General features: G+C 46.6%; 1 protein-coding gene across 1 annotated transcript; it reads right to left on the reverse strand.

The window, feature by feature from the left end:
* Window positions 1-946: 946 nt before the first annotated feature.
* LOC119394853 (tetraspanin-33) lies at window positions 947-2,044 on the reverse strand. The gene has a single exon (XM_037662155.1). It carries the CDS (start codon window positions 2,042-2,044, stop codon window positions 947-949), a length of 1,098 nt encoding a protein of 365 aa, XP_037518083.1.
* Between the last annotated feature and the right edge of the window lie 11,274 nt (window positions 2,045-13,318).

A 13,318-nucleotide genomic window follows, 5' to 3' on the forward strand; every position in this document is an offset into this window, starting at 1 on the left:
TATCGGAGGCCATGACTGGGCGAAGCTCAAACCGTCGAGTGCGTTCATGAGAGCGCTGCGATCGCCGGCGATACCAGCGTGTCTGAGTTGAGGGTGCAAGGAAGTGGTGAGGAGGAGGGTATAGATATAATTGTCCGTAGCGGCTTGGTACACGGTGCATCGCTCATTTTCTGGTGTGAATGATTTGGGGATGCTCTTGCCTAAACGCTGACAAAACTTCAAAAAACCGTTTCAGGGTCCCTTTAACGCTATCGCGTTGACGCACACTTCGGCGTACCGTCGAATTACCACGGCATACACAACATACACACTATGCTAGATGAACAATACTCGTCTGAATTTTGCCGTGTAATATTGTGCGGGTATAGGATCGCTATAATGCCCTGCGCGCAAAGTGCAAGATGGTTTAGTGCACGTAATTGCCAATTAAAACCTGTTTTGCACTACTCCAAAACACCATCCTATTAAACGCTCGAGGTTAACACCTTGAGCTACGTGGTTCTCGACCATGGATTACTGCCGCATGTGTCCCAATGTATGAAGTTTGTCAGCATTTATATGGGACACCATATTGTCTGTTTTTTCCTGTGTGTGACCCATGTGCGGTAGTGTGGCTGTGGGTGACTGAAATAACTTCTTCAAAGGGAAATACGCAGTTATGCAAAGAGTGTTACATAGCAATGCCATTAATTACATGATAGAACCTGCACATCGTAACAGAATAATGCAAAGTGTAGGCCAGTGCCAACTGATCTGCATTTATGTTCGGAACAAGAAAGTGTTCGCGAAATAACAGTCACAAAATAGACAGAAAGCAAGTGAGTCAAATACACCTGCATCGAAAAAAAATTAGCGAAAGGGAGAGTGCAGGTCCTCTTCTATACATGGTAGTGTGGAAGGGGCTGGCTCAGCAAGAGCCAGAAGCTCGACCTGCCATCCTTCTTCGCTATACGGGCACCTTATCGTTCGCTTTGTCGGGATTCTTGTCCGCCGACTTATTATCGTGATGCATTTCGGGAGACTTGATGAGGCCGGCCTCCTGCATAACGACCTGGCCTTGCTCCAGCGTCTTGTAGTACGCCTCGTAGACGGCCGTGATGGTGTTTACCTGGTCCTGCAACACGGCAGACGTGACGAGCATGAACAGCAGGAACATGTTGACCACCATGACGACGCAAATGAACACGACGAGGTTGTCCATGACGTATGTGAGCGCGGCATCGGCGCAACTGCGCGTGTACACTCGCTTCCAGGCCTCCTGGTCGTCCATGAGCAGCACGCCGTGGCCGCAGAAGCGCCCGGACGGCATCGACTGGTCGGACGTCTCGTTGACGCCCAGAACGCGCTGCCGGCAGCAGGAGAAAGGAACCGAGCAACGCTCGCGGCTCGGGTTGCCCGACGCGCAGTGGAAGTACTCGTTGAGGTTCCAGTCGTGAAACGTGTCCTCGGAGAAGCCGCAGCAGCGCATCGACGTCTGGAGCGCGTCAATTATGTGCTGGAAGTACTCGGTCTGCCGATAGCCCTGGATGAACTCGACGAACGCGGCCTGCTTAAGGTGGTTGCGCGCCGACTGCGGCATCAGCATGCCGGCGACGGCCGCGACGCTGTTGAGCAGAATCGTGAGGGCCAGCAGGCTCTGGTAGGCCTCGAGCACGGCGATGTTCTCGCGAAGCGCGCCCACCAGGCCGAAGGCGGCGACCACGGTGAGAGACACGCTGAGTACGAGTATGAAGACGTCGAGGTGCATGAATAAGGTGTAGAGGAAGGACTTGCTCATCACGTTGTTGAGCAGGTTCCCTCGCTCCGAGGATGGTCGCACCGAGTATGAGTAGGTGGCGCACCAGAGCGCGACCAGCGACAGTAGCACGATGACCAGGTTGACGCCCACGATGATGCCGCGAGTCCTGAGCTCGGTGTGGATACGGGTGGTTGTCGAGAGACTCCGCTCGCCTTCCGCTTCAGGTTCCTTTGGTGCAGGTTCCGAAGTTTCCGTGTGTCGCGCCAACGTCTGCGTAAGCTGCGAGGTTGGGGCTGTTGTAGCCATTTGGACGTCCTTACTCGTCGTCATTTTTCTTCTTCTTCTTCCTCCGCCGCAGGTGACACGCTTGCTGCTTACCTTTCTATTTTTTTGTTTTGATTGTAGATGTAGACACTTCGATCTAGTGGCACACACCCACTCTATAGGGGATTAACCAAGAATAAGGTTATACCAAAGTATTGAAGGACTCTAGTTATACTAATAAGGTTGTTATAAGGTCGGTCTAGAATGGGTCATCAGTTCCGACTAAAGTGGCCCAACTCAATCACTAGCATTTATAAACGAAGATTGCGACTCGTTTGGCGCCGTAGAAAATATAACTTTAATTTCTCTGTATCTCCCACTGCATTACGTAAATTCAAGCGGAGCAAGCATTTATACGTCGTGCTCGAAATTCAGACAAAAATGATGTATATGCGAAACTACCAACCAAATATTACGAATGGTGATACTTGAAGTACAAACTTCATTTGAATAACAAAGATGTTTACATAAAATGTACTGCACATTTGTTACTTTGATATAGAACCCCGAGTAACGTTGTCTCCATAGCACATTGATGGCGCGTCATGAAAAAAAAAAAAGCGCGCCTATTTCGCCCGCGCTGCCCGAGCTCAGGGCATCCTGAACTAAAGCCCCAACCACACGTACGCGTTCGACGCTATGCTAAGCGTCAGCGTCAGTCGAGGAGGCCGGATCGCGTGTTGACGCGGAACGCGAAGCGACGCTTTGTCTACACGCCACGCGCTGACGCGTTATAAAGTGTACGTCTGGTAAGAGCTTAAGGGCGCCTCTTCTTAGCTACCTTGTAAATAAAGATGTTTATTTTCTCTCTCCCTCCCTCTCTTTCACTAGGGCTAAAGTGGTTGCGCACGCTGATGCCACTGTAAGTGGCAACAACTGGTGAGTGCCCGACGAGAAGACTTGTCACAAAGTAGAGGCAGTTGCGCTTCGACCTAAAGAATAAAAGTAAAAAAAAAGAAACAGAAAGGAAATACGGCAGAAGTTCACTTGTGTAACATTATCAGTGCGAATCCATGGCGGAAGTAAGGCAGAAGTTCAGGGAAAAGACGGAAGTTCGTGCATCGACTCTAAAGCTTGCCTAGAATTTCAAGAAGGCTGCAGTGCAGATTGATTTTTGTGTAAAGCGTGATTCTTCTGTCCCACAGTTCACTCACAGTTGTCCAAAGCGCAGTAGTTTGAGGGGACAATAAAACGAAATTCTGGATCAGTTTAAATTGTTAAAGTACTTTCAGAACTTCACCCTCTTTAATTTCGCCCCCATTGGTTCATTGTAAGAGAAAACAATGGCCAAGAATTTATTTCTGTAGTTCGCGCCCCGAACTTAAGCGCCTGAATTTCAGCTTGACGTTGTGGTTTCTCAAGGTTTTGTCCATATCTTAGCCACATTGGCTTAATAAAATTTGCTGGAACTTAGGCCCCCAGCTTTCTCAGAACACAGCGCAGTGCACTGTTACTGGTAGGGAATTATGTAGACCCTTTCAGAAGCCTTCGAAACTTTTAACATCGCGGCGCATTGGCGTAGAAAGCTCGAGGCGAGGTCGCCTCCTCAATTTCTTTTAGGGGCGAAGCTCCTTAAAGCGGCACCCGTTCGTCCCCGTCGTAGTGCGTAACCAGTCTTAACACTAGTACCAGATCTTGACCTCCAAGGTGGTGCCGGTGGGAGATTTCTCCTGTGCGTTGTTGAACAATAAAAAATTCGCAGCGTGCGCGTTAACTAAAAGCCGAATTCTTTTGTCTATCATTCCCCATTAGCAGCCATCGGCATGTTCCAGTAGGAAACATTAGTAGAAGTAGAAGTGTAAGTGTTAGCTAAAAGCCGACTTATTCTGTCTCTCATTCCCATTAGCAGCCATTGTTTACCTCCTAGGTAGTGCCTGGTGAGATTTCTCCTGTGCGTGATTAAACAATAAAAATTTTTGTTCAAAACGCCGTTGATTGATGAAATAAACCAAAGAAAGACGCCAAATGTTTTCTAAAAGCAAAGCGAAAAGACGCCAGATGTTTCTAAAGCGAAACGAAAAGACGCCAGCTGCTTAACGAAAGACGCCAGATGTTTTCTAAAGCAATGGTTTTCTAAACAATGAAAATTCACAGCGTACATGTAAAATTAAAGTGAGCTGCAAGTCGTCATAGCTCTCATCGAACCTTTAGTATAAACGCGCCCGATCTCACGTCGGTGATGATGTACTGGGCAGAATTCACGGAAGATTCACGGTTTACCGATGAACCTCCGCAGCTTCGCCCACTCATCATCATTCACTCCGTGGATATGCTGTGATTTTTTTTGCTTGCATTCCGCCTTACCAAGCGCATTGTCACAGTACGTATGGTGCTTTAGGTGTTGTAGAAGGGCAATTTACTAATGCAAGGAAAAACTTTTCTTCTTCTTCTTCAGTGTCCTTTAAACTAAGAAAGCGCTTCAAGAATCTCGTGTCGCCACTCTCATAAAGAGCGTTTAAAGCTGCGCATAAAAAGATCCATAAAATGCCTGAAAAGCAACAATCACAACAACAACAAAGCTATTCATGTATTGGCCGGGCAAAAATTTGCGCTAGAAAACTGAGTAAAATGGAAAAAATATAACTTTTCACGTAACGACTCCTCCGGGGAACAGAAATGTTGACGATGTGGTGCCGGAGCATGAGCAGGCATCAGGATAGGAACGTCAAAAGAAAACTGACAGAAAAATTCATTGCCGCTAGCGGAAGCCAGAAAATTCGCCCTTTCAGATGAGTCGAAAAACAAAAATTTGGAATGGAAACTCGCGAAAAAAGGTATACCTTATATTTATTGCTGATAAAACAACACACGCGAACATCAAAAGAGACCATTGTCTAGCGGTGAAATCGATAGTAAGTCATTAATTACGCTTAAAAGTTTCTTTCTGCGACAAAAAGTACGAGCTTAACGCTGCTTTCAAATATCATTTTTTATTTGCTTCTACGGTTTTATGAAACCAAAGAGCACACCATCAGGTAGATTGCTGTTTCTTTTTGCGTATACTTGCGGTGCTGGCCGTATTTTCGTGCTCACGTGACTAACTCATTAAAGGTATGTATTAGGATTCATTTTGCTGGAGATAACGACCAGGAGCTTTCAAGCGAAGTTGAAAACAGCCCACCTAAATGCTAGCTTTACTTCAACGATGAACGAGCGATTTCAGCTTTTTCATTAAGGCACGCTCGCTGTGTTTCGGTAAAATACCGGCAAAAAAAATCATTGTGAAGCATCAAAATGTTTGGTGTTTATTTTGGGCCTCCATAACGCTCTCTGGACATCAACCTGGATTCATTTTCGAAAAGTATGAAACAGCACTTCGTCGCTTGAAAAGCTGCGTTCCATAATTACAACGCAATAGATTTATTTATTTATTTATTTATTTATTTATTTATTTATTTATTTATTTATTTATTTATTTATTTATAAATACTGCAGGCTCGACTGAGGTCAAGCAGAGGTGAGCATACAGAAAATCTGCGTATACCAATGTGAGACCCACTAAAAAAGAAGAAAAAAAAGAGGATTGCATTTACCAGAATCAACATGCGCAGTCAAAATTTCTGTTTACATGCTCGAACATTTTCATATATATGTGGGCATTTGCACAGTCAACGACGTTTTTCGGTAATGCACACCATTGATTAACGGTCCTAGGGAAAAAATGAATATTTGTAAGTATCCTTCGAAGCATCTTCGATCATTTTTCCGTGGTCCTAGCGAGTGTTCGCGCGAGAAACTGGACACTCATATCGCGATTTATCGATTTTAGGTTCATCGTTGTATATTAGGCACATGAACTTTATTTAGGGTGTCTTTCTAGCCTCGACTGAAGGGGTTCATATTAGGATAACTTAGCACCTCGGACACGCTATCAGTTTGCCCGTATCAATTACAGATTAACCTAACTGCCGTTCGTTGTATTTGTTCTAAAGGCAGGTATAGTCTTCGCCTGGCTTTGATTAGAATATGTGAGCTTACGTCTTTCTTTTTTAGCTTAGTTCCACACGTAAGTATCTCCTTCGCAGCGAGCCTTTCATACTTGAGGAACACCTCGTCGTCTGTTTATATACTGTTCAGTGTAGATCACTGCAACTTTCGTACAACTCTCTTACGGGACGTGAAGTCCTTCTGAAACCGAGATATCTCTGCCCTTTGAAGTCTTTATGGAATAGTCCTACCTTTTCGTCCAAGTCACACAGCCGAATGACGATAGGCCAGATGTTGTTCTCCGTTTTGAAGGCGGAGCTGTTCTAGGGCTGGGCCAGACGACAGATGAGTGTCCGCGGTTCTCACGCTCCGATTCCCAGATACACCAATAGATGGCGTAACTGGCTCGGTCGCGGACGAAGCTGTAGCCGAACACTGAAACGGGATAGAACGATTCGAGCGCGAATACGGCCTAAAGTCGTCCCGCAAAAATCGGTTCCCAGATACACCCATATCTATAGATAACAGTAGCTGCACTGTGAATATGGGAAGCACGACTCGAGCTTGAATAGGGCCTAAAGTCGCCGTTGCAGGGGCGGGTGTGGCAGGGACTGCCACACGTCATTACTCGTGCATCTGTACTCTAGAAATAACGTAATCATAGACACCCACACAACATCACAAAGCTTCACAGAAAATAACAAGGGAAACAGGAGAACAGCAGCCCCGCTGTTTCTGTAGATCTCACACTGAGTGGAACTGGATTAAGCGTTCTTTTCTACCCAACCTCTAGGTGCGCTCAGTGCTATTACTTTAATGCCCATATTATTTTCAAGTATATATGTGAGGACAACGGCCCAGAGTGAGTTTATGGATTCTGTTTCACATTTTCAAATTCCACAAAGAATCAAGCTGATGCGTCAGCTGTGATCCTCAAGCTGTGAAATCTGACCTTGTAGTCCGGTAAGGCTACTTTCACACTCGTCAATACCCTCCTCTGTTTGGGCAATTGATTCTGGGTTCCCTTCAATGAACTTCAGTCGTTTGTTTCTCTTCGATATGTGCGAATCCAACTTCTGAATGGATCTTAAGCCTTTCGATTCCAAAGGATGGCTGCCAACTGTATTCCAATATCAGGACGAGGGCTCATTTCGGTATATACGCTTAGAAGAAGAACAAGCTGAGAAAGCGAATCGTAGCAACCCACGAAACGATTGCTCAACACTCTTGGGCGAGGCAGCACTACTAAACACGCTGCGTTCGCTTTTAAATTCAGACATACGGCGTTATATACTAAACTGCACGAAAAACATGAACACATTCATCCGCTGCTGTACCACTCGGCTATTACCCTGCCCGCTCACAAAAACTACCTGGCATACAGTGTCCGTTGGGTCACTTATAGATGATTGTGGGCATAGGCGTGTGCAGGGTTCCTCATTAGGGGGGGGGGGCGAAGGTTCATCGCAGCGCCCCCCACCCTACTTAGTCCATGTATGGGGCAGATTTTGCGCCCCCCCCCCCTCTTAGGTGACTAGAAGGGTTAATGTACGGGGCAGATTTTGCGCCCCCCCTCTTGGATGATTAGAGGGGGCGGCCCCCCCCCCTGCCCCCCCCCCCCTGTGCGCACGCCTATGATTGTGGGTCGTCTCGTGGTAAGTCCAAGTGCAAAGGGAAACCGCACGAGGCGCACTCACTGAATCCTGCATCGACGGGCGCATCATCCGTGGTCCCCCGCAGCTGCTCATCAGCAGCGAGGAGGTCCGGATGACCCTGGTACTCCTAGCTTCCGTAGTCGACTTGGACGAAGCACGCCGCGAACAGCTGTTCGAGTAAGGTTAAGACGTTTATCCGTGGTTCCACCACTCGGATGCTGCCCTGCGCACTATTTGAATGTTTGTCGCACATACCATATATGACACGCTTCTTTTTTTTTAATGGGTGATATTAGGTCATCATGAAAGAAGGCACGGCGTGTGAAGACGGACGTAACAAAGGATAACAAGAGAGCACAAACGCCATCATCTGAAAGGGCGCGTTACGGTGGAAAAGAAAGCAGGCACGAAACTTATATTCGCATGCGCATGTACGGCAGCGCCAGGGGTCAGATTTTGACGTTGGGAGAGTTGATACATAGCTGAACGACAGGTTTGTGGCGAAAACTGAGAGCGAGGAAGGAAAACGAGAGAATACAGGATAGCGCCCTATCCTGTCTTCTCTGATTTTGTCTTCCTCGTTCTCAGCTTGCACCAAAAATCTTTAGTTAAGCCACCTGTCAGTCCAGCAAACACGAGGTCCCGCGTGAGAGGTCACTGTTTACGCATTTCTTTCTCCGTCTTTATGAAAAATAATCGACAGCTGACTCACGCATGCGCTTCCATTACTATCCACATGCCAGGCCTCAACCTTCAGACGCGTTTGTTTTCTTGTGCCTGTATAACATTGCGCATTCATCGAGCTTTGGCTTGTATTTACACTCTCCACAATGAAAAGAAAGGTTAGATGGTGATTCTCCGGTTAACGACATCCTATGCTCCAATGATGTCTAACTAACACAGCGGCCTGTCTCCCCTACTGACCTCCATTAGATTGCGCAGTCCGCTGCTTAACTTCGCAAGGCGATCACCGCCGGAAACACCTGTACGCTGATTGGATGATGATAGCTAACCAACATAGGCGTGCGCACAGGGGGGGGGGAGGGGGGCAGGGGGGGGGCGGCCGCCCCCCCTAATTACCTAAGAGGGGGGCGCAAAATCTGCCCCATACATTGACCCCCATAGTCACCTAAAAGGGGGAGAGGGGCGCAAAATCTGTCTCGTCCATTGACTTACAGGGGGGGGGGGGGGCGCTGCGATGAACCTTCGCCCCCCCCCCCCCTGATGGATGGAGAACCCTGCGCACACCTATGCTAACCAACACGCGAAATTCTTGCGGTGGGCGAAACTAAGTGAGCCAAAAGAAAACCTTTTTCTGCTAATTTACCGTCAAATACAGTAAAACCTCGGTGATACGATCACAGCTCGTACGAATTTCGGGGTGATACGAATTTTTCTGTGGTCCCGGCCAAGCGCATTAGCTTGCAATGTATTGGAGTACGGTTGTTGCGAACCAATTTGCCCCCCGCAACGTTTGATACGAACGTATGCGAGCGCACAGGTACGAACAGGTGCTGCCCGCGCTGTCGCGGAAGACCCGTCAGTCACGCGCGGGCGCAGGCATGCGCGCTGCGCGACCATCAACGGTGCGTCGTTGCCTCCGAGATAGTGCGCGTGAATCTTGGAGGCCTTTAGGCACCTTCGCGTTTAGGTTACATATGCTTTTTTTTCCCGACGCGTTGACTCGTGCTCCTGTGCTCGAAGCAGCAGCGTCTTAATACTGTGTTAACACGTGTCTGCCACGTCGATGCAAGCCATGTCCTCGCAATCAGACGTTCTACGAAACAAGACTGAAACTTGGGCTGCGTGTCCGTCATGAAGTCCCATTAAAGGTGGACGAAGACCCCAAGAGACGAAGGGGAGGGTCTTGGCGAAGGAGCTTGGCCTCTATCCATCGTGTGCAAAGCGCTTCTATAATAACTTTCGCCGCAGTACTCTGCTGTCATGCAGAAAAGCGTAGTAAGATCAGGAAGGGGCAACTAGCGGTCACGGGGCACAACACACCTGGTTCATTAATTACACACCCGCGCATGCACCGTATATTTACGAGTACAAGTATGATCGCTGACGTCTAGAAACTTTACTGGCAATCATTAAGAGCTGTTCACGACGTCGCTGTGGCCCTGAGAAACACTACATCAAAACGTATGCCAACTTTCTTTTGTCGCATACTAATTTTTCATGTTTTCTGGTGATACGAATTTCGGATGATACGAATAGATTCGTATCACCGAGGTTTTACTGTAATTCATTGGTCCTCGGAGGCGCCGTCGTAGAGCATAATATTCGCGAAACCTTAGCCTTAGGCCCTAAATGCTGTTTGATAGCTAGCCTGAAACCAGTAGGCGTCCCAAGCTTGCCGCGCTGTATTACTATTTTAGTCTCTCACGATGTACTTCAGATTAAATTGTTGAAAGTTTCTGATAATTGCTGCAGCAATAAAGTCATGAAAATAACTTTCAGCCATGAAAATAACCTTCAGACCATGAAATTCAAGTAGCGATGGTCGATTAAATTTTTGCATCGATTAACGATTAATTATTCATCCCCATCCGTCTGTAATCGGTGAATACTTATCGACGACAGTTAGCTTTCGATTAATTGATTAATCAACATTTTTGGCAGGCGTTTTCAAAAACGCCAGGCCTGCGCGGAAAGCGCAGCACAGTTACAGCGAAAGCTCGAAGAGCGGCATTCCTATAGAGCCCGTTATAAACTCTATTGTGGCTACTAATACAACTACACTAGCAATGTACCCACTATGCCACAAATTATAATTTTTGTGAAGTTGGGAAGCACCCACCACGATATTTCTCGTCATTCTGCGGAGAAGCGAGGTACCATCTGTAAGGCATTATGTGCAGTTTCTTGATGCGAAGGCTGATGACGATGAAGAATTATGACTGAGCCTTTTGTAATGGGTTGGAAGCTTTAAAGGACCCACTAGTTACGTAATTGGCATTGTGTGACGCCCGTATTTCACTCTGGCACTACGCTTTATAACATATGCTAACATGAGAAAAAGATAGAGAGAGTGAACTAACGTTATTAAGACACTGAAGAAATGGATCATTGGAGCCTTATGGGCTCCCTTGGCAACCAATAGAAGTGCACTTGCGAGGAACCCACAACGCTATAAACCATAATTTTTGTGAAGTAGGGAAGCAGCCACTACGCAATTTTTCGTCATTCTGCGCAGAACCGTGGTACCTGCTAAACACCTGTAAGGCATTATGTGCACTGTGTTGATGCTGTGGCTAATGACGATGAAGAATTATGGCAGAGCCCTTTGTAATGGGCTGGAAGCATTCAACAACCCACTCGTTGCGCAGTTCGCATTGTGTGACGCCTGGTTACAGAATTCGCGTTGTGTGACACTTGGTTGTTATTTTACTATTCTACCACGCTGCATTACATATGTTAATGTGGTTCCTTCCCGACATGAAGCCTGTATAGGGTCTTTTCGCAGAGCGGTTTGAAGCACCGGCATGACTCTGAGGTAGAATACTGGGCTCCCACGCGGAGGACTCACGTTCAAACCTCGTTCCATCCTGGAAGTTTTTTCTTATTTTGTTTTTTTTTCTTACTTCGAGTGACAGTGGTTACGGACACCGGCGGCGGCGGCGGACAACTACGGCGCCAAAAACGGCCCTTGTTGTGATCTCATAACAGCTTTCGCTGTAAACGGCTGAGATGTTTTACACTCTGCTGAGAGGAGGTTTATCAGCAGAGAATGCGGGCGAACAAGCAGCGGTCAGCAGCGTTCGGCCAAGCGCAGCAGCTGCGAGCTCATGCCGATGGCGATACTGCTGAGGCGCTGAGCAATGACGCTGAGGCCACTTTTCTTGACTAAAACTCATAGACAATTTACACAGTTACACCTTCCATTACATAGAGTATTGGCTCCGTTTATTTGTATGGAAGGTGGAGCAAAGAAGAAAAACACGACTACATAACGGTTTCATCAATCATATTTATTTTGTCCAATACTAAGTATAACTGGTGCTACTGAGCAGTCAAGCTATAAACAACATATGATGCAAAACCAAAGAAGAGAGAAATTCGGCGGCTGATTAGACGTTAATAGCTTAAAACTCGTCGAACAAGGAGTGCTTCTTGACTGTAGCGGAAATATGAACACTGCTATGAAATGGCACTTGAGTGCATATCATGGGGTTCAAAGCCTGGTTCTAAGAACGTCAACACTAAGAATTTTTTTCATACATTCATTTCTTTATAGCGATTATTGTCTTATGTGATAGAGGGACGGGCGGGTCGATGGATGGACCGACGGACTGTTTCATGGTTGAGTCGGCATAGGAATTCTCACGCATTCAAAAGATATCTCAAGGAAAAGATGTAGAGCCGATATGGAGGATCGTACGCACAAGTAAAATTTACTGTCAAAGTCACGTTTTGGTGGTCTCTGGATGCTGTAGGAACGTATCAGACGCTGACGAGAGCTAAGAGGAATATGAAAGGCGTCCCGCCCATGACAACCAAGAACAACGCTCATAGGAAAGCTTCAAGCTACAGTAAAATTCCGCGCTTGCGGATCATTGAGAATACTCCCCAAGGAGTTCGGCGTAGATTTCTCATTAATTATTTAAATTCCCTGGATATCAGTGCTTCTTTTGGTGGAACTTGTCCCTTGGCAGATCATGAATTCTTAGGAGGCATTTAACGGCACCATTAAAATAATTTCCTTTATCTTATAGTCATTTGCTTAAATGATAGAATGGAAACTTAATTTCATTTTTGCAGCAAAATTTATTGCCTAGTTTTTAAGTAAAGCTGTTTGGATAACAACTCAAACCTTGAAAAGTGACCAGTTCTAGCACGGAGGCTTATCAGGTTGACTTAAGCTAGGTGTGCCTTCATAAGTTTGGTTCCAGTGACAGCTCTACCTGCAGATCAACGCCTTCTGTTTTCGTATGCTGCCTTATTGGGCTCCTTTGCCCTTAGACTTAAAATGAAAAATCGGGAGTAAAACTGAAGGCAGCTATGCGCCAACGTGAGACTGCACCACATGTGTTCATGACGTGCTCGTTTGCGCAGGGGGGAAGCAGTTCCCAGCTGATGAAAGTGCGTAAGTTTCGTCTTTTTGTTTTCACAGCGGAGCCGAGCCGTTTCAGCTTGGCGAAACCCCTTGCGGCGTTAACAAAGAACTATCATCATCATGAACGGTGTTTTTATAAGCGGATCATGAACGGCCCCTACCTTCGAACTATCGTCATCATGAACACCCTCTACCGTCAAAGTTATAACCAGGGCGTGTATCTCGCGTCGCTTAGCAACGTGCTGGAGGAAGAAAAGTGGAGGAGAAGAAATAAATAGAACAAAATAAAATTTCCTGGCATGGCTGGATTCGAATCCGCGGACGAAGTCGATCGTCGGAACCACTTGGCTATCCAGGCACGCTAGCAAAAAAACAAGCATTTATGGGAACCCTATGATTGCGTTGCTATGGACGAGAGAACGAGAAAAAATACAGAGAAAGAGAAAGAAAGAGATACAGAGAGAGAGAGAGAGAGAAACACAGAGAAAGAGAGAACGGAAGAAAAGAAAGAAACGGAGAGAGACAAGAAAGAAAAACAAAGAGAATGAAAGAAAGCATATGAAAGAAGTGTAACGCCTTTAGACAGTACATTTCGCTGTTTTAGTATATTTTGCA

This window comes from Rhipicephalus sanguineus, chromosome 5, assembly GCF_013339695.2.
Source record: "Rhipicephalus sanguineus isolate Rsan-2018 chromosome 5, BIME_Rsan_1.4, whole genome shotgun sequence".
Taxonomy (NCBI): domain Eukaryota; kingdom Metazoa; phylum Arthropoda; class Arachnida; order Ixodida; family Ixodidae; genus Rhipicephalus; species Rhipicephalus sanguineus.

Excerpts from the sequence above, each read along its gene's own strand:
- LOC119394853 (XM_037662155.1), bottom strand. The coding sequence starts at position 2,044 with ATGGCTACAACAGCCCCAACCTCGCAGCTTACGCAGACGTTGGCGCGA.